At 43.9% G+C, this 27,384-nt stretch overlaps 1 protein-coding gene across 2 annotated transcripts; it reads right to left on the minus strand.

The window, feature by feature from the left end:
• odad2 (outer dynein arm docking complex subunit 2) lies at positions 1-27,384 on the minus strand. Of its 2 annotated transcripts, XM_052054991.1 has the most exons (21): positions 27,259-27,378; positions 26,249-26,464; positions 25,895-26,055; positions 25,478-25,655; positions 25,241-25,347; positions 24,811-24,947; positions 24,065-24,181; positions 20,902-20,987; positions 20,695-20,805; positions 20,457-20,610; positions 16,828-16,974; positions 16,477-16,686; positions 15,368-15,601; positions 15,172-15,282; positions 14,785-14,939; positions 10,988-11,168; positions 10,829-10,890; positions 8,276-8,390; positions 5,727-5,915; positions 5,289-5,510; positions 1-170 (listed from the first exon to the last, which is right to left on the minus strand). In XM_052054991.1, exons 2-21 carry the CDS (start codon positions 26,458-26,460, stop codon positions 45-47), a joined length of 3,015 nt encoding a protein of 1,004 aa, XP_051910951.1. In that variant the 5' UTR covers positions 26,461-26,464; positions 27,259-27,378; the 3' UTR covers positions 1-44. The 2 variants fall into 2 exon arrangements, with proteins under 2 accessions (XP_051910951.1, XP_051910952.1); XM_052054992.1 differs by lacking the exons at positions 1-170; positions 5,289-5,510; positions 5,727-5,915 and adding an exon at positions 7,647-7,769 and having other exon boundaries at positions 27,259-27,384.

Raw genomic sequence — 27,384 nt, forward strand, 5'->3', positions numbered from 1 at the left:
TTTGGATTTAATCATAACATTTTATTTATAGCCACCTGGTTCAATTACATGCATGGTGTTGTTTTTTTGGCCCGAGACTGGTTTGGAAAGAGCAGACGAATGTTGCGCACGCAGTCGGCGGCGGCGTTGCGAACCTTCTCATCATCAGAGCCCATGAAGTGGATCAGAGGCTGCAACGAATACACAAGAGAGAAGTTTGGGCTGGCAGGAGGAACACAGACAAACATTGGCCTCGCTCGTCTGGAGGAGACACTTGACGTGAAACACACTCGTCTGCAGCCGAGCAATGCATGTACTGCATGAACTGCGTTTCTCCGGAAAGCAATCTCGGCACGTGAGCACGCACTTGCACATGAAAGCCACACGGAGAAGGCTGGATATTAAAAAAATCGCTGCTCAGGTCAGATTCTATCTCTCTGACGATTAGCGGCTTGTGTAATGGAACAAGTTCCAGATTGCGCCGTGACGCGCTTGCATTTTGCACAATCTCAAGTTTTTGAGAGCACAAAAATGAACAGTGAAAGGATTTGCTTACTGTTCAGTTTTGTGTGATGCAGGGGGAAGTGAAAAGAAACAATCTCCCTATATTTAGAGATAGAAACCACCACTGAGTGCCATGTGTTTTTGGGAGATGAGCTTTTTTTTCTTCACTCCCCGCCGCCCCTCCCCTCCTGTTTTATCTGGAGTGAACTCATTACGCGACGTTTGCGGGTGGCTGTGGGATCGAGTCAAAATAAAAGTAAATGTAAGCATAAATACTCTGGCGCAAAGGATGAAGCTAAATTTATTCAATGTGTGCTTCTTCCTAAATTCCCTATGGCAAGCCACTGAGGTTTCTTTTGAAAAGGGTTGTTTACATTGATAATAAAGTGGCAACAATACATCCCCAAAATAAGCGCTGAAGGTAAAAAAGCCTTTATGGAGACACAAAGTCAGACACGTGATTCTGACAAAGACTGTACATGTAAAAAAAAAAAAATGTTTTAAACATTTCAAATGAATTTGTAGAGTCCGCTAAATGCAGATTGCTCGCTCTTTTAACATTTCCTGTCACGTGCCTAATAAGTTCCACGTGAGAACTTTGGTACACCTCCGAAACATCGCCAAGGATTGAGACAAAGTGTATCCACCCTCAGGCAGTTAAGCTCACCTACCACACTTCTTGCCCATTGAAATACTCGGCACGGCATTTGTTTTTAATGTCATGGATGTTGTCCACTTCATTTCATAGAAAAAGGCACGGAGCAAAGAGAGCTGTCGGCTCATGTCAATGCAGCAGTGTTGGGATTTTGTAAAACATTTGCCCTTTGGTTTTATATGATTTTTAAATAGCATCCAAAACACCTTGGTGAGCAAACTCGCATCCACGGGCTGGAGAAAACATGCAGCTTGCTAACAAGTCTCTTTTGTGAAAAGAGAGGATGCCTGGGAAGTGCCAGGGGCCGAGATGTTGCCAACTTCACTGCATGTTATTCAGACGTCGCCAAATAAGTTCTCGCGAAGCACGCGGCTCGGCTAAGATAAGCGTGGCTCTCTTTGCTGCCCCCTTTTCCACCCCCCTCAAGCTTGCGCTTCCCCTCCCAGCTGGGATCTTGTAGAATATAAAACAGCACTTGTTAGATATTCCCCGACTGTGGCGAACACTTTCCGCTACGTTTGAAATTGGGAACCGGTCTCTTTTGAGGTTTTTGCACTTTACACAACTCCGGTGACCTCCGAGACGAAAGGGAAAGGAAGGGTACACGCTTCATATAACATGCGCAGCCTCCCCTCGCAGGCCGTCTGGGAGGGCCGTGCGCTTTCTTGCACCTATTCCCTCGCACATGAAGGTGTCACGGTGTCAAGTGTGCTCACGTTTGACCGGCTGCGGGTAGTTCAGACATCCACTTCCCCGACCCGCCATTCCGAATGGCTCCGGCGGCTCCCGGCGTTCCCATGAATCAAGCGTTAGGCTGTGCGGCCAAGTTTAGCTGAGCCCAGGTGGCGAGAGGAAGTTGGTGAAGGAAGTCAAGGTAAACAACATTCCCCACATTCCCCACAGCCTTTTGCAAGCCAGAGACTGTTCCGCTACCGTCACTTCCCGTATTGACTACTGCAACTCACTCCTCTTCGGTGTCCATCAAAAATTCCTCCATAAACTTCAACTTGTTCAGAATTCAGCAGCCCGGATCATCACGAGAACCCCCTCCTTCCATCATATCACCCCCATCCTCCGACAGCTCCACTGGCTTCCTGTCAAACTTAGAATCAACTTCAAAATACTTCTCTATACATTCAAAGCCATCCATAACCTTGCGCCCCCCTATCTGTCAGATCTTCTTCAAATCTCCATTCCCTCTCGCTCACTCAGGTCCTCATCCTCCCTCCACCTTTTTCTACCCTCTGCCCGTCTCAGTACAATGGGGTGCAGAGCCTTCAGTCGCTCTGCCCCCAAACTCTGGAACTCACTTCCTCCCAACATTCGTAATATTGACTCTCTTTCCTTATTCAAAACCCAGCTCAAAACCCACCTATTCAGACTTGCCTACCCGCCTTAAATCTTTCTTTCTTTATTTATTATTTTATCTGTGTTTTATTATTGGTCTTGGCTGTACAGTGTCCTTGAGTGTTGTGAAAGGCGCTTACAAATGTGATGTATTATTATTATTTCTGAAGAGGACGAAGCAAGGGCCCGGCTTTTAAGAGGCAACTTTTGTTGTGAAGCTTGACTTGAATCCCCCAAATTATGTTCCAGGACACAAAAGGTTGGATTACAGTGCGCGTATGTATCACCTTCAGCCCCGGTCTGTTGCACTCAAATTAAAGAATTCAATCAGGCAAAATCCTGTAAGCCATTCCATGCATACAAGGGAAGAACGTGCACACTAACCCCACACAGGAAGACCAGAACCATGAACCTTCAACCTCAGAACTGGAAGGCAGATACGCTAACCACGATTCTGTCACGCTGCCAACTTTTCCCACCCCCACTCATTTCATTTTTACTGTTACCGGGTAATCTTCTTTTGACTACAAACACCCATTTTCATCCAAGTCCCATGAAAGAGCCTCTTTGACCCACACGGCTGCCTGAAAAGCGACCATGAGAATTCATGCTCTGAGCAAACAATCCAGCGTTTTGGAAGCAATGCAAAGCGCCGCGCAGGATTCATGCAAAATGAAATACTTCCGTGTAAAACTGTGAGATACCAAGAGTAGATGTCAAATCAAACGCTGAGGGGAAAATTCATCTCTTTGGCTACAATTCGCTCTCCATATCCTTTGAGAGGATCCTGTCCCCTGATTGATTTCCAACCGGTAGATTCCTCGGAAAATATTTCAAGGAAGCATCCGTGTTAAAAAGCTTGACGAATGACAACCTGCGACGACTGAATGAACACGAATGCAAGGACAATATTTGAGCATTTTGGAAGGAATAAAAAAAAGTTACGACAAAGGCAGCTAATCGATTTTCCAGAACGAAATGCTTTCTTTCGGATGCCCAATTTCCTCTGCGAGCCTCAGGGTGCTGCTACACACCTCATTAAGTGCGCGACAGCATGAACATTACGTTCCAAAGCAGCCCTGCGGCCAAAGCGATCTGCCCTCATTTGAAACTGTACACTACAACGCGGGTGAACATGTTTGGAGAGCTCCTCCGCGGCACAGAAAAAGCTCATTGAAATACTGCTGCAATAACACAGGAGGCGGTCTGTACATTTACACCAGACCGTAAATTAGGCACAGACCTTCAAATCAAGAGTCAGTAAACTCCTGACAATGTTGTTTTGGAACACATTCTTTCGATGGGGTGTCCGTATATCATCGGAGCGGATCACTCCAACGGCCACTGCGCGGCGTTGATTGACATGCTCTCAAACTGTAATGTCTCCTCGGGGTCGGGCAGGTAACGTTCATGCCGGTCGAGAGTGAAGCCAGACTGAACAATGAGGCCGCCTGTGGTGGCTTTCCACATCAGATATTAACGACAAATGCAACACTTGGTGCAGTTAAGCTCTTTTAGAGTCCAAAAATACATTACGGGGCATTGTTGTAATCCTTCACTGCTACATAAATAAGGTCAAATACTGCAACCGATTACAGGGGGGGGAGATATGACATGCAAGAAGCACACGCATATATATATATAGATGTATAGTCCATGAGAAAGATGAGATGAGTCCATACATGCACACATACACACACACAGGATGATGGAAAAAAAAAAAAAAAAACGGGTTTGGCTATTCATGTTGCGTACAATAAGATCGTTTTTCAAGATTTTTGCAAAGTGGACATAATTGTTTTCGGAACACGCAATGTTCACCAAAGTAAACCAATTATAGCGACGTGCTTAACCACTTAGAATGTAACAGTATCGCATAAAGTACACCAATTTTATGAACGTGGGAAAAATACTTCGGTTTGGATATAAATAGTTTAAATGGTCTTTCAGTGGAAAAAAAAACCCTAAATCAACAGCTTTGCAGGAAGTATTGTTCTGTGTGTGTATGGGATCGAGGCATGCAGCAGGCAGTCTCAAGAATGAACGGAACAAAGCTGTACATACCGGTAATATAATTTTTTTGAGTTTTTTTGCATAACTTCTCTGTCATAGACCAACCTTTGCTTTGGCATAGTCTGGGATTATTAATTTACGTACAACTACACAATCTAAATCCGCCAAGTGAATTTAGATTGTCAATGCGATAGAGGTATTAAAAAGAGGGATTTTGTAATAACTGTTGTGATGGAGAAGTGGTCGTGTAATGCTCTGATGTGTATATTTACATACATGGAAGGGGGGAAAAAATGTATCGAATGTGACAATGTTGGACAATTATCTGAATTTTGAAAGCGCTCGAGGCAGTATCCCAAAATGAGGGGGTTGGGGGTGGAGAATATTGTTTTTTTCTTTTGAAAGAACACAGCTCCGTCTGATGCTGCATTTTACCCTGATGTCCAGGAACCGGCCGTAGCAACCGTTGCCACCAGCTACAAGCCTTTGACTTGCGCTGTAATGGCATGTAGGCTCTAGCAGAGAAATGACACTTTGCACACACTGCGCTGTTTGCTTTACCGAATTCCCATGACGGTTAGACAGTCGAGCCGTGTTTCCTCAGCGGAATAAAAAAAACACTTTTGTTGCTGGTTCTTTGGTCAAAAGATGTGGAAATAGTCACGGCTTTAGTTTACGAGTTTTCACACGTGATTAAAAGAAGTGCGATGCCAGGCCTCCTTTTTTTCACATTGCGATTGTGTTCATTATCGACTCCCAAAATAATCCTCAATGCAATCCCGCGACTGACCTTCACGACTCCTTCGCTGTGCATGATGACACAATTGTTGGACTCCTTGGACAGCTGGTGCAGGGCCATCACTGTACTGTGGCGGACTTTCATGTCAGATGACTTTAAGTAAAGTGCCAGGTGGGGCACGACTCCGGCCTCCCCGAAGGCGGCCCTGTTGTTGCGCCACGTGCAGCATTGGGCGATGGCCTGAGCCAGGTGGCAGCGGAGCAGGTCACCGGGCTGTGTGGAGAACAGGATACCATTCCAGGCCAAAGATCAGTCAAGGGAGCGCCGAGCTACTTACGGGCTAGCAACAACGTCTGCAGGTGCATGCATGTGTCGTTTAGCTGGATGGATGCTGTAAAAGCTACAACGCAGCAAGCTTGAATGGTGCTAAAGATGCTCGTTTATTTGCAAGGCGTTTGGAAAAGAGCGCAAGCTGTGGAGTGTGCTTACTTTGTCAGTCAGCTTGGCCAGCAGCGAGACCACCTCATAATCGGTCAGAACTGCCAAATTGTACTTGTCTTTGGCGATTTTGGCAATGACGGCGCACATGCTTGCCAGCACGTCGTCATTGGTTGACTTCAGCAAATCGATGACCAGCTCCATGGCGCCCATCAGGGTGCTCACCATTTCCCCTGCCTCCTAGGGACAAAAAGTGCTTATGTTAAATAAATACGTAGCGAAGTCAAAGAAAATAGTACGTTTTGTTGCCCGACACCCCATCCCGCCCCTACATAAAAGCATCGCTGAGGCTCTATCCCCTTTTTGTTTGCTTTCATAGAAAATGCTTCCCTACCATAGAGAGAACAATCAGCCTGAAATATTCTACAACTTCTTCAGCGCTCACCCCAAGTTGCCACATGGAATTTACCGCTTAGGAGGTGACATTTATAGCCTTTTCCCCCAGAGAACTGTAGAATTGTGAGAGAGAAGCCTCACAATTCAAATTCACGGCCCTGGCAGGTACCGCAAGGGCTTTTTACCCACTTATGGAGCAACGCTTTAGCAAACCAAGAGTCTGGTAGGGAGTCCTAAAAGAACCACAGCGGAAGAGCTGGCAGGGGCACGGGTTTCAACAGGGCTTGGCACATCGGGGCACTCTTTTAAAAATACAACTCACTAAATTGCAGAAGAACAGACCAGTAGTGGCCAGGTCTAAATCTAAAAAGAGTGTGCCCGTGGGAATGTTTGCTCATCCGCTACACGTTGAGGAGGACTCGTGAGCTACGTGCCAGTTCATTCCAAAGGTGAGGGCGGGGCTTCCAGGGCTTTTCAAATTTTCCGCGCCAAACTCATCCAATCTCGCCTTTATTGAATCTTGCTTTGTGCACCGATACCAAATGGGCCTTGGCCACAATGATGCAACCGCTACGTGTATTTCTGATGACAATTTGCTCAGATCAGTGGGCCGCGCTGCCGTGTTTTAAAGCGCGGCTTTAGCTTAAATTGAATTCTGGCCGGGATGCACTCTATGCATCCTGTGATGCTCTGCCAGGGGATGAGCAATGTGCGCAGTGAAGGGTAGAAAAGTAGGGAGTGGGGAACACAGTCCAAGGCTAACGCTTCCATACACACGCAGGAAGCTCTCTGTCAGGAATACTGATGACGGCTGGCCGGGAGTCCCGCCGACAGCGGAAGCTCTCTCAAGCGCCAGCTGCGATGTAACTGGCCCCGAATGTCTTTCATGGCAAGGAAGGACCCCCAGATGCTGTATAATGAGACTCTTAACCGAGGATCAAGTGAAATAGATGAGACTCTGTTGTGTGTTCTCGGGTTCCTCTCAAGAAAGGTCCAGCATGAACATCACGAGCGCCCTGTGCCCAGTTGAAATATGATGCAACAACAACAACAACAAATACACGATCATGAATTCCTCTAAGAAAAATAACAGCAACTATATGCAGCCAAACGTTGTCAAACTTGTTAATGCCTCCTTAGCGGGGCTTGTGATCCTGTTTATCCCTCCACATGGTTGTCATGCATCACTTTCACACACATTTTGGGCATGGACATTGTAAGAGGAGGGGGGGGGGCTGTACATTTTTAATAGAATCATGCCTAGTTTAAAGCCTATATAAAGTCGGACATGTGAGTTCATCAACGATGAAAATAGTATTGCACTGTACACTTGGCGCGCGAATCTCAATAACAGGTAGCACTTTAAATCCGAATCTTCAGCGCAAGAATAAGAAGCCGCGCCGCAGGATATTCCTTGGGTCTTTTTTTTTCTCGCCGCCTGCTTCCCACTTCACCAACTTTGGTGTGCCAAAGAAGCTGATCTGCTTCTTATTAGGTCGCGGTTCATGTAAGCCCCGTCTGACACCGCCCTGCCCCTGCTAACGCGAACCTCCCAGCAGCAGGTAGCGGTCAGACAAGTATGGGGATATAGAAAGGCGCTTCTGCTATGCGAGTGGACGTGAATGCTCAAGGAACACTTCATTCTGGACGTGCGTGGACCCAAGGCTGTCTTAAGGCTGTCTGAGGCTTTGGGTTGATCTGTACGCAGACAACAAAAAGGAGACGAGAATGACGCACAACAGAGTGCAGACCCGGGTCAAAGACAAATGTGGAAAAGGTGAGTGCCGTATTATTAATATTATATATTTTTTCGCAGCCATATGGGGTCAATGCCCGGTTTTACACAGGAGGAATTATAGACGTCGAATCTGGAATGGGTGGAGCTGTTTTAGCATGACTGAGAAACTACATTTGCAAAAATGAAAGAAAAAAAAAAAGAATGTAGTGTGCCACGTTTGTCCATTTGTGAGATGTACGATATTTTTGGGTTCATGGAGACGGACAAGACATTAAGCAGATGTGAATCTGCTCTTTGTATTCTAGGATGAAGCAAATGGTTCCATATTGAGTCGAACAAACAAAAGAAATAGCACAAATTAAAATGGATTCAACATATTTTGTGGAATTCAAAGGTTTAGTGTAGTTCTTGCGTAACACTGCCAACAAACAAACATACTAACTAAAACGGATGAGATTCACTGTACCTTTGCATTCTCGATGCATGGACAAAGGGCCCATGCGGCACTGGACTGAACTTCTGGGTTGGGGTTTTTCAACAAGCTCCAGACCCAGCGGATTGCATCCAGCTCCTGAATGATCCTTGGTAAAGAGAAACACTCATGTAAACATTTAAGGAGACCGAGTGGAATAAGAAAAAAAAGGCATATAAGAATCATGGATGAAAAAAATCAGAAGCAGGGTGCCGTGCATTTCCTTTTTTTTTTTACAGGTGTGCAGACTCATGCAACGAGTGAATGTAATGATTATAAGAAATTACCGGCCACGACATTGCATCGAATTGAGAGCTAATTTATTTAACACAAAGGCAACACATGCTCTCATTATGGTGCCGTACAGTTCTACCACTGCTGCAAACTGAAACCAAAATCCTCATGTTGTTAAATGAATACCTCTGACCTGAGAAACCTGGTTTATATATCGAGTCAATTTCAAGTTGGGAAGACCAATTGCAGTGATGGTAAGTGATGTGTCCTTAAAACTGCCTGGCTAGCAGCAGCCTCCATAAAAATGGATGAATTTCAGCATCAGTATTCCACCACAACACATTCTCAGTCCTACTCACTTCCTCCCCAGGCGTAAAACTCACTCAGCTGCTGTGCTGATTCCAAATCCCCCACGCTCAGTTCACAGGTTAACGGACATCTGCGTGAAGTGCTTCATGCGCAGATTTATATATAGACACTGAGACCATGTTTTTAGTCTGCATTATGTCGACTTATTTTTTAAGCACTGCACCCAAAGTGCCCCCCCCCCACCCCCTCCGCCTCCAAATCAAATACTGTAGAGCCAGAGGTCGCTTTGTATTTCATGGCACTTGTGTGAAGTTGACTTAAGCATGAGCTGCATGTCACGTTGCGTCGCCAAGGTTCAGAAGGCAGTGAATTCACACCACAGTGCATCCGTTGTGTGGCGGAAATAACACGCGTGTTCCCCATGTGAGCTGGCACAAAACAGGGCCAACATTGAATGCTGTCGTAATGACTTAAACACTCGGTAATCACAGTATCTCCGTGACTGGCAATGAATGAACACTCATCAGAGGCGTCCCCGGCACCATCTGTCTTCTGTTTGCACATAAATCAGTCTCAAATGATCATAACATCAGATTCCAGACTGCGGGGCCTCTTAAATCTGCAACCAAAAACAAAAAAGGGAAGCTTCATATCATCCGCCAGAACAGCTTTGTCTCTCTGTGAAGCAGGTACGAAACAGATTAGCATAGAAGTTGCAGCTGACATTGATGGATGAGAGGAGGCGACCGCAGACCCTGGAGGTATCAAACAGTGTGTGTTCTCTCTTGTAGCAACAGAGGATTCATTGGACAAAATGCGACTGGAATCTTTCACGGAAAAGCTTTCAAAAAGGGCCAAATAAAAAGAATCTGGTTTTTATGAGATGTCATATTTGAGAAAAGTAAGATTTGTCTGCTGTGGATTTTAAGATTTGATGGCATGTGACACAACATACCACACACACAATTCAATATTCACTTGTACTTGTATTTGTTATGAAGTCAAACACCATTGAAAACACAAGGAAAGAAGCTTGGGACAAGTTGGACATTAGGAAATGGTAAAATGCATCTGATGTGAATTGGCACTGCAAACTACCGTATATACACGTCTTAAAATAGAAGAAAAAAAAACTGACGTCAAATTTTGCATAGAAATAAAAAGTAAATTATAAAAAGTAAGTATACGGTCTGGTCTAAATATACATACTGCGAGAAAACACGGACATCATCATGCACCAACAATATTTCGTTGACTTAATCTGACATGGTTCACTTTTTTTTTGTTTGTTTGGAATGACTTGACTTTGGCTTCTGAGTAACAAAAGACGGATTTGAAAATAATGCCAGCTTTGAACGACGTGGACTCTGTCTTTTTTAACTCGTGTCCTAATTCGGTGGCTTCGACCATGTCAAAGCAATGACGCACCGATGGAAGGTTGACACTCTTTCTCCTCTATCAAGGGCGAGGTTTTAAACGAACACGGCGTAAATAGTGCAGCTGACCGCGGGTCGCCGTGCATTCCCAGGCGTGTCGTCTTGGAAATGGCAATAGCTTTGCATATATTTGTCTTGACAATGGCCACAAAGCGACAGTAAAATGCCAGGAATTAAACAAGCCCATATTTAGAGCAGCAGGTAAAATAAGCAAAGCCTAAACAAAACTATTATTAAAGCAGGGACGAAAGAGAAATCTATCTGCAAAACACAAATTAAAGCGCCATAGCTTTTTTTCAACATCAACATGTGACAAGTTAATGACACGGTGTTTCTATCCAGCATTTTCTTGTCATTCTCTTGTCATAGAAACTGAATGAGCAAGAGTCAAGTTGAAAGTTATTTCGGTGACGACATGACTAAGCCGCTAACATGATTCAAAGGGACACCCACCGTCGCGTTAACAATGTAGCCACATCAAACGGCCTCGCTATCGTAACGACGCCAATAGCAGGCTAAATATTGTCCTGCGGTATTCCGTCAATAAAACTCAATGAGGAAGACTTACGCCATGTTGTCCAGATCTGTGGCACAGGCCTCCACCACCCTGGTCACATTCACCAACAGTGGCTGGCAGGGAAGGACAAGAACATGCGATCAGTTCGTCCACTTTACAAACGTAGTCGGCAATTTCAAAAAGGCTTCCGAAACGCGCGGCGGGACATGCCTCGTTTCTTCCGACGAGTAGGCGGACCAGCGGCTTGAGGCCGCCGCATTTGCGGATGGTGATCTTGTTTGCAGGTTTTTGCGCAAACTCGGCCAAGGCTCCCACCACATTAACCAGTACCTCCTCGGGCTGATTGGTCAGAAGGCCAATAAGGGTCTCCAGGACTTTATGCTCTTGAAACCTGTGGAGGATAAAGTCAAGGACAATTCATTTTGGGGAACAATCACTTGACCTGTGCAGCGTGGAAACACAGATGATCCTGGAAAAAAAGAATTCTTTTCCATCAACAAGGTCATTGGCAAATCACCGTAAAGGTAACGCTTTTCGGTACAGGGATCGGTGGAATCCAAGACAATACACGGTGACATTAGTTCCAGATACTCGACCAAAATTCCATTTCATCTCTTCACGAATTCTCTCACGTTATGGTGGCACAGGTAGCAACGAAAACTTTTTGCTATGATTATGCCTCGTTTCCCCAGTGGGACTGAGTAGTCAACGACAGCACACATTCAAGAGGGATATCATGTGGTGGAAGCAAGCCTCAACAAACCCCTGATGTACAGTTAAGTTTCACTATCTTTATTCACGGTTACGGTCGCTGGCATACTGACGCTTCGGCTATTGTGCGGGGCCACCGTCATTTTGGTTTGGTCAAGGTCCATAAAAGCAGATCCTATTCTTGCAAGAAAAAAAAAACATTGCTAATGAACAGAGAAGCTGCCAAAGCTAACTTGGGTGAAATTCACCTGAAAGACGAGCCAAGTGCGATGAACTCACTTTAGCATCATCTTGTAATTACAGACGTAACTTTTGACAGACAGGAGCTACATGAATGCTGAAGTCTGCTCGTTTTTGGGAAGTCGACACCAAGTGACTAAATTATGCAATGGGAAAAGAAAAATAAAGTCTTGTTCTCCACACTACTAGGGACAAAAATGACGCTTTGATTCGCCTAAATTATGCATCAATAGTGCAGAAAGCAAACTTCTCTGTGTTGTCACACTATTCGAAGCCAACATCTTCAGTTTTGTAGCAATCTGCACGCATAGCGTAATTCCAATCAATAACGAGCATGTCTTGTGAGCGTGATGTATCGAAACTTTTACAGTATGCAGGAAGACCAATACTGAAATCCGTTCTTCCTTTGTAGATGCGCCACCCCTCCGTTGGGGTCAGATTTCCGCGACACATTACTGGCTCGGCTCAGCTCTTCTCAAAATAGTGCCATCGGATCAACCAATAAGTGCGGAGAAGTGGTTGAAGTCAGCAACATGGTGTGAGTTTAAGAACCTCAGTAGCGATGAGGGGCGGAAGGTTTCTCCAAAATCAGTTTCAAGCAGTTCAGTTTCTTTTTTTGTTTATGTAACCCAATAGAAAAACAAAATAAGCATCACCCTACCTTGTGTTTCGTGTGCATTGTTCGCGTGTCTGAGGTCTTTTTTGCTTGCAGTGACATTGGAATGAATTAGGAATTGGAACTTGTATTCTTTGGCGTTCGACTCAGCATGACTTATATTTGTTCTTGATTTTACTGTTTGGTGCTTTCTACCGCCTTTATTACAGATTTGTCTTACTGTTTATTGTGCATGCTAAATCGCTCCATGTACAACACTTTGTATGCAGCGATGGCTGTTTGAAAGTGCTCTATAAATACTGTTGACTTGACTTGACTAGGTGGGCAACCAAAGTCCATTTGAGAACCAAATTGAACACCCGACGTTACTGCTCTGGCGAAACTTGGCAGTCCTAATTTTCCAGCAGAGGATTTCTTCATACTTTTGTTCCCGCTTGAACACGTGTCCATAATACCTCTTTGTACACACTGACTGGGTCACACATTGATGCATTCATAAATCGGCATGAAATAAAGTTCCATTGTTTCCACACGTCACTTGCAGAGGCTTTTACCCCCCACCCCTCACCTCCCCAGCGCTGAACTACATAAAATGTTGGCCCGCGTTGCCCACGATTTGGCAGGTTTGTTGAAAATCATAAGCTTACGGTAGACAATACGGTCTTAAAATAAACATTTTGATGAAACATTAATCAGGCAAAATGGCTAACACATGCTTCCTCTTGTCTTAAGTGGGAGTCCCCCAGACGAGTACACTGTCCAGACCGTGGCGAACATCAGTGAAAAAAAAAAAATGCAATGACCAAGGTCTGTTTCCCTCGAGCATGCACTTAACGCCCCCCCACACCCAACCCCCCCAAAAAAGAAAGAAAATAAAATAATCTCCACCTTTCATGTTTGCTGTTGCAAAATGATTTGACAGTAATGGCTTAGTCACCTCAGTCCACGAAGCGCTCGCCTCACCTCCGAATTTTAAGTCATTCGAATAAGGCAAAGAGGAAAAGAGAGAGAAAAAAAAAGGGAATCCAAAAATATTTGCTTTGCGGCGTGCTGACTTCCTTGTGAAGATCTGACCACATGTGACCCTTCTTTCACACCCAACTTGCCACAAACGCTGCAAAATGAGAGCTCGATTCATATTTGGGTCCCGTGGCACCATCATTACGATAACTTTGCGACAGGCTGATTTACGGTGAGGGCAAGCAGACGCTTCGATGTTTGTACTTTTAAGAGTTACCGGTACTCAATAAAATGTGTAAGCGATGTGGGGCACACATTGATTTATTGCTGTTGCTATCAATAGTAGCTAAGTGCTATTTTTGAAAAGCAAGAACAGATGGCATCTGGCTTGTACTGGCACCGAGTGCTTAAAGCTGTCATATTATAATCAAGGCTCGTGCAGTTGACTTGTTTTATATGAATCCAAGTTGCGGTCAGAGGATTTATTGAGTGTTTTGTTTCGTAATTGCGGAACAACATTCAATTACGATGATTGCAGTCTACGGCTCGATTCTCAACGCCATATTAAGAAAGGTCGGTGAAAATGGCATGAAAACATGTTGTGATGTTTCCTGCTTCCGTGAGGCAAGCCTCGCTCAAGTTGTGGCGGCATACACTCAGCTACACGGTGGGGGGGAGACTTAAATTAGACTTTAAATGTAGGATATCATTCTGTCACATATGATATATGAAGTGCTGAAAGATGCATTTGAGAGCGACTCAGCCTTTTTTTTGTTTGTTTGTTTGTTTTTTTTCTTTCTAAAAGCTATAAATTCCTCTCTGCCATTTGATCTATTCACTAGGGAGGAGGGAACGGTACTTTCAGATAATCTCATCTTCAGAAAAATCAAATGTCCTCTTCGTATCCTGACAAGATTCAGTCTGTCAGCAACCGACTTTGATCCTATTTTATGAATATGGGTTGTCGACTGTGTACTGTGAAAACCTCGACCAGCAAAAGCCCAGAAAGTTGTACAGTTTGAAAACTGGACACAAATCTGCAAATCTTAATATGACCAGGGAACAAAATGGCCGTGAACACAAAAGCTGCACGGACCTCCGTCTGGGCGGCTCCGTACAAAATGTCCGAGGTCAAAAATAAAATGTCAGCTATTAACAAGGCAAAGAGTTTTTATGAAACCTCAAAGCGGCTCGCGTGTAATTTTCCCAAAATTGCATTTTGTCAGGATTATTTCACTGCGACGACTTATGTTCGCATCAGGGTGCTAAAGACCACAGACGTGAATTTTATGCAGTCAATTACATCATCCAGACTCAATAGTAAAGACATCATCATGCTCGTGGAAACAGTGATATGGCTCGCCCCCCCCGCCCCCCTTTATAAAACTTCAGCACCATGAGATGATGACAATAACGCATGTGCAGATGCATGTGTGCGCTCGTGGGGAGAAATTAAGGTGACACGGTGTCTCAAACTTACACATCGAGGTTCTCCGGGCTGAGGGAACACTTCCAGATGGCTCCGGTGGCGGCGGCCATGAGCTTTTTGTTGTCCGTCTTGCCCAGAAGTGAAACCAGGGCCTGCAGTCCTTTGTTCTCATTCACTAAGGTGCGCGTCCGCTTGTTTTCTGCACACTGCGATTAAAAACAAAAGGCACGTAGGCTTCGTATCGAAATGGGCAACGGTGGGGGTTGGGTGAATTTCTGTTGTAAGGTTGTGATGCTGTGTTGTTGTTTGAAATACGTTCATTAATTGATCAATAAAACGTAACAAGAGTTTCATGAAATCACGATCGTTCTTTTGGAGTCGCAAAGGATGTAGGTGGTATGGGCTCAGCTCCGAAATAAGGGCGGGAATGTCCGCTACCTTGAAGATGACGTTGGCGCAATGTATCCGTAGCTCAGCGTTGTCAATGCCGAGGTTCTGGACCAAATCTTTGATCATGCCCTCCGTTTGAATCGCATCCTTGCAACTCTCCTGTCAGAACAACATTCGTGGACAACAAACAATCCTCAGGTGGTTGTGAAGAAGGTTTCAGTTTGACGAAAACAATGGCGGTCACCTCGTCGGCACAGTTCTGCAGAATGCCCACCACCGGGATGAGCATGTTCATCTGCGGGGACTTGAGCAGGCGTCCCAGTAGAGGGATGCCGCCGGCTTTATGGATGGCCTCTTTGTTTTTGGGACTTCTGCTACAGCTCCAAAGCGCTAAAACCCCAAAGCGGGCCACTTCGACATCCTTCTCCTGCTTTGCATCCACATTTGCTAAATCGGGGGCGCAGTCCAGCAGCTTCACCTGATCAAAGACACAATACAAGAGCGAGACACACAGATGGAGCAAATCGATCCATAAAACAGGCTGATGAGCACAGCTGAGCGGGAACGACTCTTATTGCTTTAGCGGAACAGTGGAAGGCGGCCCGGAGGGATTCTGATGTTCACGACCATAGTCCCTAATGAGACAGAACAGGAAAGGCTATCGCCGTCTGGTTCAGAGGTGGTCTTGTACCACGGCGTGAAATTAATCTACCCGCTTTGAGTGACTCACACATGTGAAGATCTGATTTGGGGTCTGGGGGAAAATATACAACAGTGTAGAGGCTTTAATCACAGGGCGCTCTGTCAACAAACATGGATGCAGGTCAAAGGATGTGAAGGGAGGCGGTGGTGGGGATGGGGGGGGGGGTATTCTATCTGATTGGCTTCAGCACCCAATCTGGTGTTTGTAAAAGAGTGAGAGGCCAAAGGACAGGTAAGCCACTATATGAGGATTAGGAATGTGCAAACAGGCTATGGATGTCTCCCTCATTTGATGGTTTCTTCCTTTTCTTTTTTTTCCACAAAAAAAAAAAACATCAAGGCGGTGACAAAAGATTTAGGTTTAGTCCTCCTGTATTGTATGCAACTCAGGCACGCTTTAAATGCATCAGAAATTCCTTTTGACTTTGTGTTCAATACACAAATTTGTATTGTATTGAAAATATTTGTTCTTGATTTTACTGTTTAGTGCTTTCTACCGCCTTTATTACCGTTTATTGTGCATGTTAAATCGCTCCATGTACAGCACTTTGTATGCAGCGATGGCTGTTTGAAAGTGCTCCATAAATACTGTTGACTTGACTTGACAATGGCGTTCAATGATCGACATGCTTTTGTTTGACAAGTACTTACGAGTTTACTAATACCGTTGTACTTTCGAACAGTTCTCCTTGCCCTGCGGAAGCTGGTTAGATTAGCGATGGTCTCGGCAGCTAAGGCCTTCACGTCTTTGTTTCGTGAGTCCAGGACATTCACGATGCTTCGTAAGCCTCCGTTGTCAACGATGCCCCGGCGGGTTTGGGCATTGTGGCTGATGTCTCGGAGGATTTGCAGAGATCCAAGCTACTCAAATCACACCCACACAAAAAAAATGTTTTAGGGGAAAAAAAAATAAAAGAATGGATACGCAATCCAAATTGGCAGGCGAATATTGGCCGCCGACCTTGTCCGCAGGCCATCCAAAGTCTTGACAAAATGACTCACTTGAAGATTAACTTCGTCCAAATGGAGAATGTTAGTAAGGACTTTGAGGCCACCTGAATCCTGCATGGCCAAATGATACGTCTCGTGCGTCAGGTCGTAGTCCATCAAGGCGTACAGAGTCAGCAAAGTGGCTGTCTGGTCGCCTGCCTGGAATTATAATTCCATTTATACATTGTGGCATGACAAGATGTCTCGCGCAATGTCACTTATCAGCCTTTAAATACAGTTTCAGAAGGGTGCAGACCCAGAATTGGGACTGAAAAAACAAAAGGAAAATATTACCAACAAATGACGTTTTGAGGGGGAAAAAAAAAAACCCAAACTTGAGTTGCTAGTCCTGCCTTTTGAGAAATCCTCACCTTTCTTCTCTAGCATCCCTCGTAACAACCCCGACTAGGATGTTTTAATGCCATGGCCTGTTCGCTATTTAGCTTTGTGGCGGGAGCTGATGGAAATAAATTATTTGCTCACACAGGGGCTGCGCTCCGACTCGAATGCCAAGACCAGAAGCCATTAGGTACTGCTCCAAGAAAGAAAGAACACTATTAGCACTCAAACCTCCCAAACTAATGTGGATCTGGCATTGCAAATGACAAATATGTTTTGACAGTTTGCTAAACACTCTCATTTATTTTAAACCTGTACCCAAGCGAACAGCCACGTTTGAACTGAAACATTCAGTAAAACGCGGGCGAGGAGGGGAGCGGGAGCTTTTTTTTTTTTTTCTCTGCCGTTGATTATAGATTGAAATGAAACAATCCCCAATTTAAAATAGAACACGTGCGGTGCGGTTGTAGTCTGTAGAAGAGAGTGTTAACGTTAACTATTTGTCTCTCTGCAGACTTTAAGCTTGACTTTTCGTACATGTTTATATTCTCCTCGCACTGCACGGCTCCATAATATCTTAGTTGAGGATGGATAGTGGGTGTCATATGTCGTTTCATGCGGATGGGGAAACCATAATTCATAAAAAAGAAAGAAAAGGTAAAAAAGGTTGTTGTTTTTTTGTGGGATCAAGTCATTTTATGTCCTTTCACAACTCACAAGTCCTTGATTGTAGTTGTACGCTTGGCGCATCATTTGTAATTATCACTTGTTCAAATAAAACAGACTGTGTACATGCAACGCGTCAAGCAGGTTTACGAATACGTACAGAGAAAGAAAAATGAAAAACACGTGGATCCCTACATAAGCATAATAAATTAGAACTTGATTTTATAAGGCATGAACATTTCCAAAAGTGCTCACTGGTTCCAAATACGCAATCTGGATTTGGAATTTAGTTTGACATGAGTGCTTTTGACAGTGCATACACAAAGCCAAACTTGTTTATAGAAAATTTGGAAGAACGAGAGCGTCCTTAGAATAAGACCTGCCACAAAAATTCTCGTTATTATTCCGCTACTCTGTATCTGCGCCGAAATAAAAGGACAGACAATAAATGTACGGCAGTGTAAAAAGTGAGGCTCTGTATTTTCCCTCAATTACTTCAAGGCGTGATTAATCACCACTCAATTCCATGCAATGATCAGAATTCTTAGCAATCATTGAATTGACGAATGAATCACCATATCCATCCCAAAAATATAATCACATTGATCACATGCATTGTGGTTAATTGCAATGTGTCAAATTCAACTCAAATCATTCCGAGTCATAAATCTCGAATCTCCCTGCGGGGCAATTCATGTGTACCGAATTCAGTATGAATTGACTCCATCTATAGCAGTGGTCACCAACATGGTGCCCGCGGGCACCAGGTAGCCCGTGAAGACCACTTGAGTAGCCCGCCAGTGCCTGGACATTGTGATTTGCTAGTAGAAATTATGATTTAAAAATGCAAACATTGGCAGTACTGTGAGACATTTCGAAACACGATCAAAGTCTGACAATTTAAATCATCAAGTATTAAAAATAACACATCCTCATATTATTGAAGGTATTTTGGACAAATATGTTATTTCAGACGTGTATCAATTTGGTAGCCCTTCACACAATCGGTACACATGAAGTTGCTCTCACCCTCAAAAATGTTGGTGACACCTGATCTATAGCATGCTGTCTTCAAATCTTGAAATAAGCCCCTCCCCCAACCCCGAACAAAACATATATAAACTGTATACCAAAAGACTTGTGCATAATCACTCCTGACTTCAAATGCTGGCATTTTCAGAAACACGGTTCGGCAGGCATTATTGTGTGGTTGCTAAATAAATAAATAAAAATTTAAAAAAAACAATAAACAACCAACCAAAACAACAACCCAAAACATTTGATGCGGGCAAATGATCCGGCATAAATTGCATTCACCAAACCAAAGCAAAACAGAGCATCCGTGTGTGTGGCTTCAAAGAAAGTATTTCAACTTCACGAGGACAAACATCTGTATATAATGCAGGGGAATGAAAATCTCCCTAAAATAAAACAGATATTTAACTTGGCTCACGGTAAGTTTCAGCGTCGGATGGTAATGATATTATAAAAATGAGTACTGGACAAAGCCCATAAATAACTGTGTGGTGTGGTTTGAAGACAGATAGATAGCTGGGATGTGTTGGTTCCTGCTGTGCAGAAGCTTATTGACACGGGATCACACACACACACACACACACACACACACACATACACACATTCACAAAAGTCTGGACACCTAAATACAGCTGAAAAGTATAAAATACACAAACCCGCTAAGAGTTTTCTCATTCCTTTTTCCCTTGACTGAATTCCCTCCTTTCATATCATTATGCAGGAGAACCTCATGAGGTCACTTGAGTTATATTAAAAATTAAAAAAAACCTTTTGAGTCATCTTTTCTATCAAAGACGCTTTTTGGTGGAATTCGAGGCAATCAAACCGTCTCACTGTGCAGTACTGATTGAAAAGAGGTTTTCAAACTAGATTCCGAGACTAGACGATCCACGAGGTCTTTGTATTCGCCTCCAAATAAGCAGATCGTATCCGCTGATTGAGGATGGATAATCTCGCCGGATAAATAGTGCAGTCTGGGTGAACCGCGTTTTTTTTTTTTTATTTTGTCCCTTTTCCTTTTCCTTTCCTTTTTGACACATTAATATTCACCAGATGCCCTGTCAGACTTGTCACGGGCACGCTTCATTTTTATACTGCTGCGGTGTGGGCAAAACACGGCCTACAGCTGGTGCCGTCAGACAGCTCTTTCCCCTCTGCCTTGGCTCGCAGAGGTAACCGAAAGGCCCTGTCTCACAAACCAGGAATCCGCAAGCGAAGCCAACCACTTCAATCCGAGAGAAGCGTCGCCTTTAATCTACACTCGCTCTGTCTTTCTTTCTTTCTTTCCTGATCTGCAGTTTGGGATGACTGCGACAGGTTGGATTATAGGAAAGGATGTTCACTTTCTCTAATCTTCCTATAGCTCTGTGGGTTCTAATGCAGCACTGTGGCTGCATATGATTCGCAAATGATCCAAGAACGCCATCTTGGGCCGCCATTAAAGTCGTTGCGCTGGTGACAGAAACAAACAAAAAAAAAAAAGACCAGATCTTCTGTTTCCCGTCAAGTGTGTTTGGATGTGTGTTCGGGGGACGGGGGGGGGCAAGAGCTTTCCATTTCAAAGTGAGGGTCAAATCACGCGCGGTGTGACGTTCCCCTACCCGAAGGTACTTGACCAGTTTCTGGATCTGCCAGTATTCCGAGGGATAATCTGTGTTTCGTTGACGGCGCGCCGGCTGCTCTTCTTCCTCATAACTCTGATCGCTCTCAGATGAAGTCTCACTGAAAACCTCGCCTGGTTGTAATTGGGACTTTCTGAAAAAAAAAAGAAAAAAAAGGGGGGGGAATAAGAATATATGACATTGTGTCTCCTAAAGACCTTATTCTAAGGACAATCACAGTTTCATCGAGGACAGTTGTTCCGCGTATGAGGACTCCGAGAAGTGCGAAATATTCTTGCTCCTGGCTCCCTTTTGCGTGTCGTCAAATTCAGATGTTTTGTCTTCTTCACTGTCAAGACACAAAATAATAATTCATCACGCCCAGTCGGAATTTGAAAATCATTCATCATGCACTGATTCACACATCAAACAAGAGAGATCCTACCGTTGAGAAGGCGTGGCACTCTTGTTAATCCTTTTTAGGGACAGTTGTGTCTGGGCGTCCACTAATTTCGGTGTACGCAGAGGACCCTGAACATAAAAAAAAAAAAGAAAAAGTCAAATACAAATGTATTTTTCAGTTGAATCGATATTTTAGCTTGCTTGCTAAACTTCTTTTGGAAACGGCTTATTTCTAACAAGATTCAGTTTCTTAGAAGTACACGAGTTGGGTCTGATTGTGTAAGACGGTGAAAAAAATCTCGAACCATCAAGCACGACAGGTAACTTTAAAGCCCCTTCTGCACACACAAAGACACTTCCATGCCAAAGTAGAATATTTTGTGAGTGAGCTGTTTATTGTTTCAGTGCACACAAAAACCGGGACACGGACAAAAGAGTCATGGCTCTGTGTCATCGTTTTTCCATTATTTCTTGTTCAGTTTGGAGGGTCTGGATTTAAAACAAAATAAATCATCTTTCAATCCACATGCACGGATGCCAATCGGACACATGTGAATTATTGAATCGTTTGCAGGCGGCAGAGTTATAATCACAGACACCTGCATTGCAGAAATAGCGCCGACCGTCAATGCTTGTTAGCGGCTTCACGTTTTAAAACGGCTAGGGGGAAAAAAAATAAAAAGGAATATGTATTTCAGCGGCCGACGTCCGCGTACAAGCTGCAGCCAAGCATGGCCAATCACTTTTCCAAAGACTTGTTTTTACTTCAACATAAAGTGAGCGGCTATTGGAAATATTCAAGTCAATCCAAGCAACCGCAGACCCGCAGTCTGACTTTATTCATACTAATTGACCTCCTTTAATTCCATTATACGTGTAATGGACAACGTCCATGTGCTCGCGCAAAAGGCAACGCTCAGATTTCTTTGACGTGCCTCAATAAAAAGCACCATTACCGGCAACTTACTGCAAGTAAACCAACGCAAGGAGTTCAGAGGCGTAGGCCAAATGAAGCAGGACTGAAGTCAACTTGTACATTATTAGCAGGTGAAGTTTGGTCATTGACACTTTTTGTTACTTTTATATTTTTTGGGGGGAGGTATTGAGTGACTTGATCACAATTACTGATGCAAATTCAGCAAGGTTGTAAATCTCGGGCCCCTGACTGCCTTTAACAGAAAACAACTGTCAGTGTCTTTCCTACCTCAGAGTCCAGCATCCAACAGTTGGTATTAATTTTGAGATTTCTTTTTTTTTTTTCGCTTGCAAATACACAGCATGCCCAATTTCCAGTCTTGCCGAGATGTCAAAATGAATTCAAAACGGTGAATGTAGAAGGAAAATGTGCTTCCTCTCATTCTGCTCAGTTCATTTCAAGTCAAGTTATCGTCTGCGTCTGTCTGTCCTTGCATCCATTTTTTGTACAAGTCAGGATTAAAGTCAAGATAGGGGAATTTAATTTCTCTATTCACGGATTGAGTCACAATGGAATTCTTGGCTCCCCAAAACTTCAAAAGTGCTGTGACTGTTATGTCTTTTCCCAGGCTTACCTCATTTGCCTGTAGCCCGCCCAGAAACATTGAGGCAAACAAAAATATGTCATTCTATGTTATTTGGGGGTGAAGGCAGGGGGTCCATTTTTGTAAATATGCTCTATCCTATTTATTTATTTCATTGCGCCCACAATAGAGCTTTCCTGACCGGCACAAGTATCAAAATGTGACAATGCTGGTATATCATCTCCAAGTTAGTCCATCAAACTTTACTGTCATCTTCAGGAAATTAGTGCAGCAACTATATGATTATCAATCTGTAAGACTTGTTTGGTTCAGACAAAAGCGGACTTTTTTTTGGGGGGCGTGGGGGTCTGGTTCGGAGCTCATTTAAAGGCAAAGTGTGAATATAACCATCGATGACGGTCAAATAATAATGTGGCCTTAAATAACCATACGAGTCACAGACTCACCCCAAGATTGGAATTATCTTTACACGTGTTAAGAGAGAAAGCAGACCTGCACTCACAACTGGCACGCGTCACCGGTGCAAACACAATGCTGGCAAATTTTCCAACAAAACAAAGTACAAGTGAAAATCAAGAGGAAAGGAAAAAAAAAAACATCCTCAAATGATTAACAGACTGTCGACTGGAGCTGGTGTTGAATATTGAGGCAATTTGTTACATCATCAAATTACTAAAGCAGGAAGCAGTACTACTGAATAAATAACGCCGATTGTGAACGTCTGGAAGCTTGCCTCATTGTGAGTGTACGTGTGCATGCGTACAAATCTGTTTGATGTTGGATCAAATCGACTCGGACATACTGCCAAGCAGACACTAGCTCACTGTGCAGCACAGACACTAATTACACAACGCGCACTGTTTACACGACATGTGAGTCACACGGCATCAGTGAGCAAATCTTTGCTCTATAGAGGAGGATAAAACGCCATCATTGACTTGTGAGATCTCACGGGGAAGGGGTAGTGGATTTTTTTCTTCGGGGATTTTAAGAACGATGTCAAAAATGCCACACCTGACCCTAGCAAAATAAGAATAACTATAATGATTGCAATGGCATTATTAGAATCCGCCCGTTCTTTTTCTTCAACTCCATCCTGAGCTTCAGTCAAGGTGGAGGAACTCGCGAACAGTTCCAAATAGCAGACAATTTTGGCTCAGAACCTTTCGCTGTCTGCTAAAAAGCTGAAGCTGGAGAGGAATTTCACTTTGCACTCAGACAAAGACCCAGAGCATATATTGAAATGTAAAAAAGCGACGCATTTACCAAAACAAACTCAGACAGAACCCTATCTCCAATAAAGTGTCAGTTTTCGGATTTTTTTTTTTTTATATGACCCCCCATGACAGATTTTTCTTTTCAAAAATGTTGTTTGTCTGTCATTGGCTGGCGACCAGTCCAGCGAGTGTGCACCCTGCCTCTCGTCCCAGTGAGCTCCACCTTGTCTGATGTTCTACCAAGTGCCTGGTCACCTTCTTTCGTGAAACTAAAAAAAAAATTTTCTTCACATGGTGCAGGATTGTGGTCTTTTTGAGAATACCACATTTTGATCTGAAAAAAAACTATTTTTCATATCCCAAAGTAAAAAAAAAAAAAAAATCATAGCAGGGATACGTGTGGACTAAATGATGAAAATGACATGAACATGACCTCGGTGGTTCATCCGGTACACATTTTCCACTGTACCTGTGAGGTCAAGTTCTCAGCAAAGAGTTGTGATTTGTTCTTCAGCAGAGTAACCACGTTCTTGAACACTTCACTCGCTTGCTTGTAGGCGCCATCGTCTCCGTCATCCTTGACACCCTGCGTGAGCACATAGTAAAAAAAAAAAAACTTTCATTAATTCGGAAGAAACCACAATCCTAATGCAACCCGCATGCCAGCCGGTGAGTAGCGCAGAGGCCAAGAAAGCTCAGAAAATCTCCGGGCAGCCGCCGAAGGGAAGTGTAAAGCCATGTTAACCGCTAAATTAGCTCTAGGACACTACCGTATTTTGAGGTTTCATTTACATCAATGTCACCCGTTCGGTGCCAGGCTGTATTTTCTGCACCCCCGCCCCTCCACTTTGACTCAAATATTTCCAGGTGAAGAAACAAGAGACAGGAAACCTCCATCTTTTCAGCAAAGTCGGTGAAAGAGTCAACGTTGCAGCAAGCGTGCAAATTAACTTCTAAAATGAATGAAAACAGATTTGAAGGGAGCCAATGTTTGGTGTATGGAAACCGTTTGGTTTCCTGATAGTATGCCGAAATGACCTCATTTCTATATCATAGAAGCCCGTCTTGTCTAACGCTACACCGGTGCAAAAATTTTTAAAAAATCATGACGGATAAATATGGTAGCAACTTGTCAAGTATCGGAATCCGTCAAATACATCAGATTTGTCCACATTTGGTGTGAAGCGTGTGAATATATCATCTCGCCAGTCTTACCAAATTGAGAAAAACTCCGGCACTGCTGCAAGTGATGTAAAGCGTCTCCGTGTCATAAGGCTCAATGATGAGGTAACACATCTCACCTTCGATCTGCCTCCATAGAGGGGCGCGACATCCGTTTGGATATTCGTAGTCTGAGAAGAGGGAGCGAGACAAAGGTTGCAAAGATGCCACATTTCAACAAGACTGAGCAAACTGAGCCATACCGACGAGTCATGTCATGATTCAAGATATTTTGGGATGACAACTAAGACGTTTGAGACGACAAACCCACGGGAGAAGCGAATGTCACATTTTTGTACAAACACTTGGACCTAGCATAATGGATGGCGGGCCGCAAATGGCCCCGGGCCTTAGTTTGGACACCTCGGTGTACACTATTTGGTATTTGCATTGAGAGCAATATCAATATGAATATCATTCAAACCTGATGTGTATTGAACCGACTTTAACACACTATTCTCCCCCGGACCGCAAAGACCCTGCAAATATTCCACTTCTTGTTCCACAAACGTAGGGTTGAGCCGGAACTTGCTGAAAAATATAGAAAAGAGAAACAAGTATGGTGCCTCATTTTAAAACGTACTGAAATGATGATCTAGTATTGATGATATGACTAGGTTGGGGGATGGGGGGGGTGGGGGGGGGAGAAGCAAACACCCACTCTGATATTTCTTTGAGGAGCTTGCGAATAGTCTGTTTGCCCATATCTAGTAAAAGACGGAGAAGCTTCATTTTGATGTCAGATTCTTGCTTGTGTCCTTCTCCTTTGTCTATCTTAACAGCTTTTTGCATGTTGGCATAGTTTTCGCCAAGAATCTTCAACAAAGGTGTTCTGTTTTCTGAGCGGAAAGGGAAAAAAAGGGTGTCATATTTGGACGCCAAGGCAGGGTGCAGACCGTATTTCTGGAAAAGCCTTGAGCTTGCAATCAATCGAATCAGCACTATAAATAGCCACCCACTCACACCTGCATGGGAGCACAGCAAGCATGAGGCCATGCTTTGAAATGCCATGTTGCTGGTTGAACGATTTTAAATGCAGATGGGATTCAAACCCCAGCAAAATGATCGAAGCGCTGACCTTCAATGCACGCCTGAACCTCATTCTGTCGCTTGTCATTTTCCATATTCATGAGATTGGAGAGCTGGTTGAAGTTACGGACGGAAATATTGGGAGGAGAGAGCGTTAAAGTTGGACAGCCTTTCTCATCTTTTTCCTGGGACTCCACTTCGCCTGATTCGCTGAGGGGACAAATCAGAAGCACTTTAGTTGTCTGAGTGAGGTGATTTGCATTTTGGTATCGATTTCTGACAGTGGGCCACATCTTTTGATCCAAAAATAATAATAACAATAAGAGTTCCACTTTGAGGCAAGCCATGTTTAAATACATTAATAAAACTAGAGTGACAGCACAAGCTCAGGGGTTGGACTGACTTAATGTCATAATCCGCTTCGAAGTCAGATGCCACCAAAGTGCTAGTCCACTGCAGCGGCTCCTCAAACAAGATCTCTGCCTCCTGCGGATGCAGGGAACTGAAGTCCTCCACAAAGAGCATAATATCTTTCAGCAGCAGACTATTCAGTGCCGTGGAATCCAGTTTGTCTTCCGAGGACCACTTGGCCACCCTGGTCAGTAAAGTACCCATGACGCTGGAGACAATAGACACAGAAATAGTCGAATAAATACATAAGTCAATTTTCAATTTTAAAAAGAGCTTCAATTTTGATCAGAAATGCACAGCCACGCGGGCCGGTATTGAAAAAGGATTTTGCATCTGTTGTCATTCTGTAATTTAGAGCTTACAGAGTCGAGGTTGTGTTCGCTCTTATTGCATCCCACCGATGCACTTGGACCTACAGTCAATCGTCAGAGCAGTGAGACAGACATGCTCACGCATGGGAAAGGAGCATTACAACGCTGCCAACAGCTTCTATTCGTACTGCATTGAGAATACTTTCCGCTATACGATTCAACAGGAACTAGAACCGAAAATCACGATAAAACAGCAGCTTGAACGCAGCAGTGTACATCATGCAAAGTGCAACTACTAACATAGATGAGCGCGTTTTTACTCATTGATAGGTTACAAACGTTCTCATCTGCAAACGTGCCTGCTATTTGTCACCACCGGCTGCCTATGTAATTATAGCCGATAGTTTTCGCCAACAAGATGCCCCCTCTGGCTGCTAAGAGACATCTAAACAAAAATCCAAGGCGTGAAAATGAAGCACATTTGGTTGTCTCATTATGACTAGACTGGTTTGTATTCAAAAATCTTAGCACAACAGCTAATGGCACATGTCTACATGTTAAAGCTTTCGTCTTTCAGCTCTGCACGTGCAGTTTTATAAACCAGCTTCACTGAGTGCGTGCAAAGTTCGCCCCGGCCATCTCGCATGCATTAAATGCCACGAACGCAAAATACAGTATGTGCAAAACATACCTCGACTTGCAGTCAGCGTCTATCGCCGTACTGGAGTTTGAAAGCCGTCAAGACGGCACGCTTCCTGTTGAAGTCTAGTTGCCATGGTTACTGACGACGGCCTTACCGCACTGTTCAGTAAAGTTG

Source organism: Hippocampus zosterae, chromosome 20 (genome assembly GCF_025434085.1).
Source record: "Hippocampus zosterae strain Florida chromosome 20, ASM2543408v3, whole genome shotgun sequence".
In the NCBI taxonomy this organism is placed as follows: domain Eukaryota; kingdom Metazoa; phylum Chordata; class Actinopteri; order Syngnathiformes; family Syngnathidae; genus Hippocampus; species Hippocampus zosterae.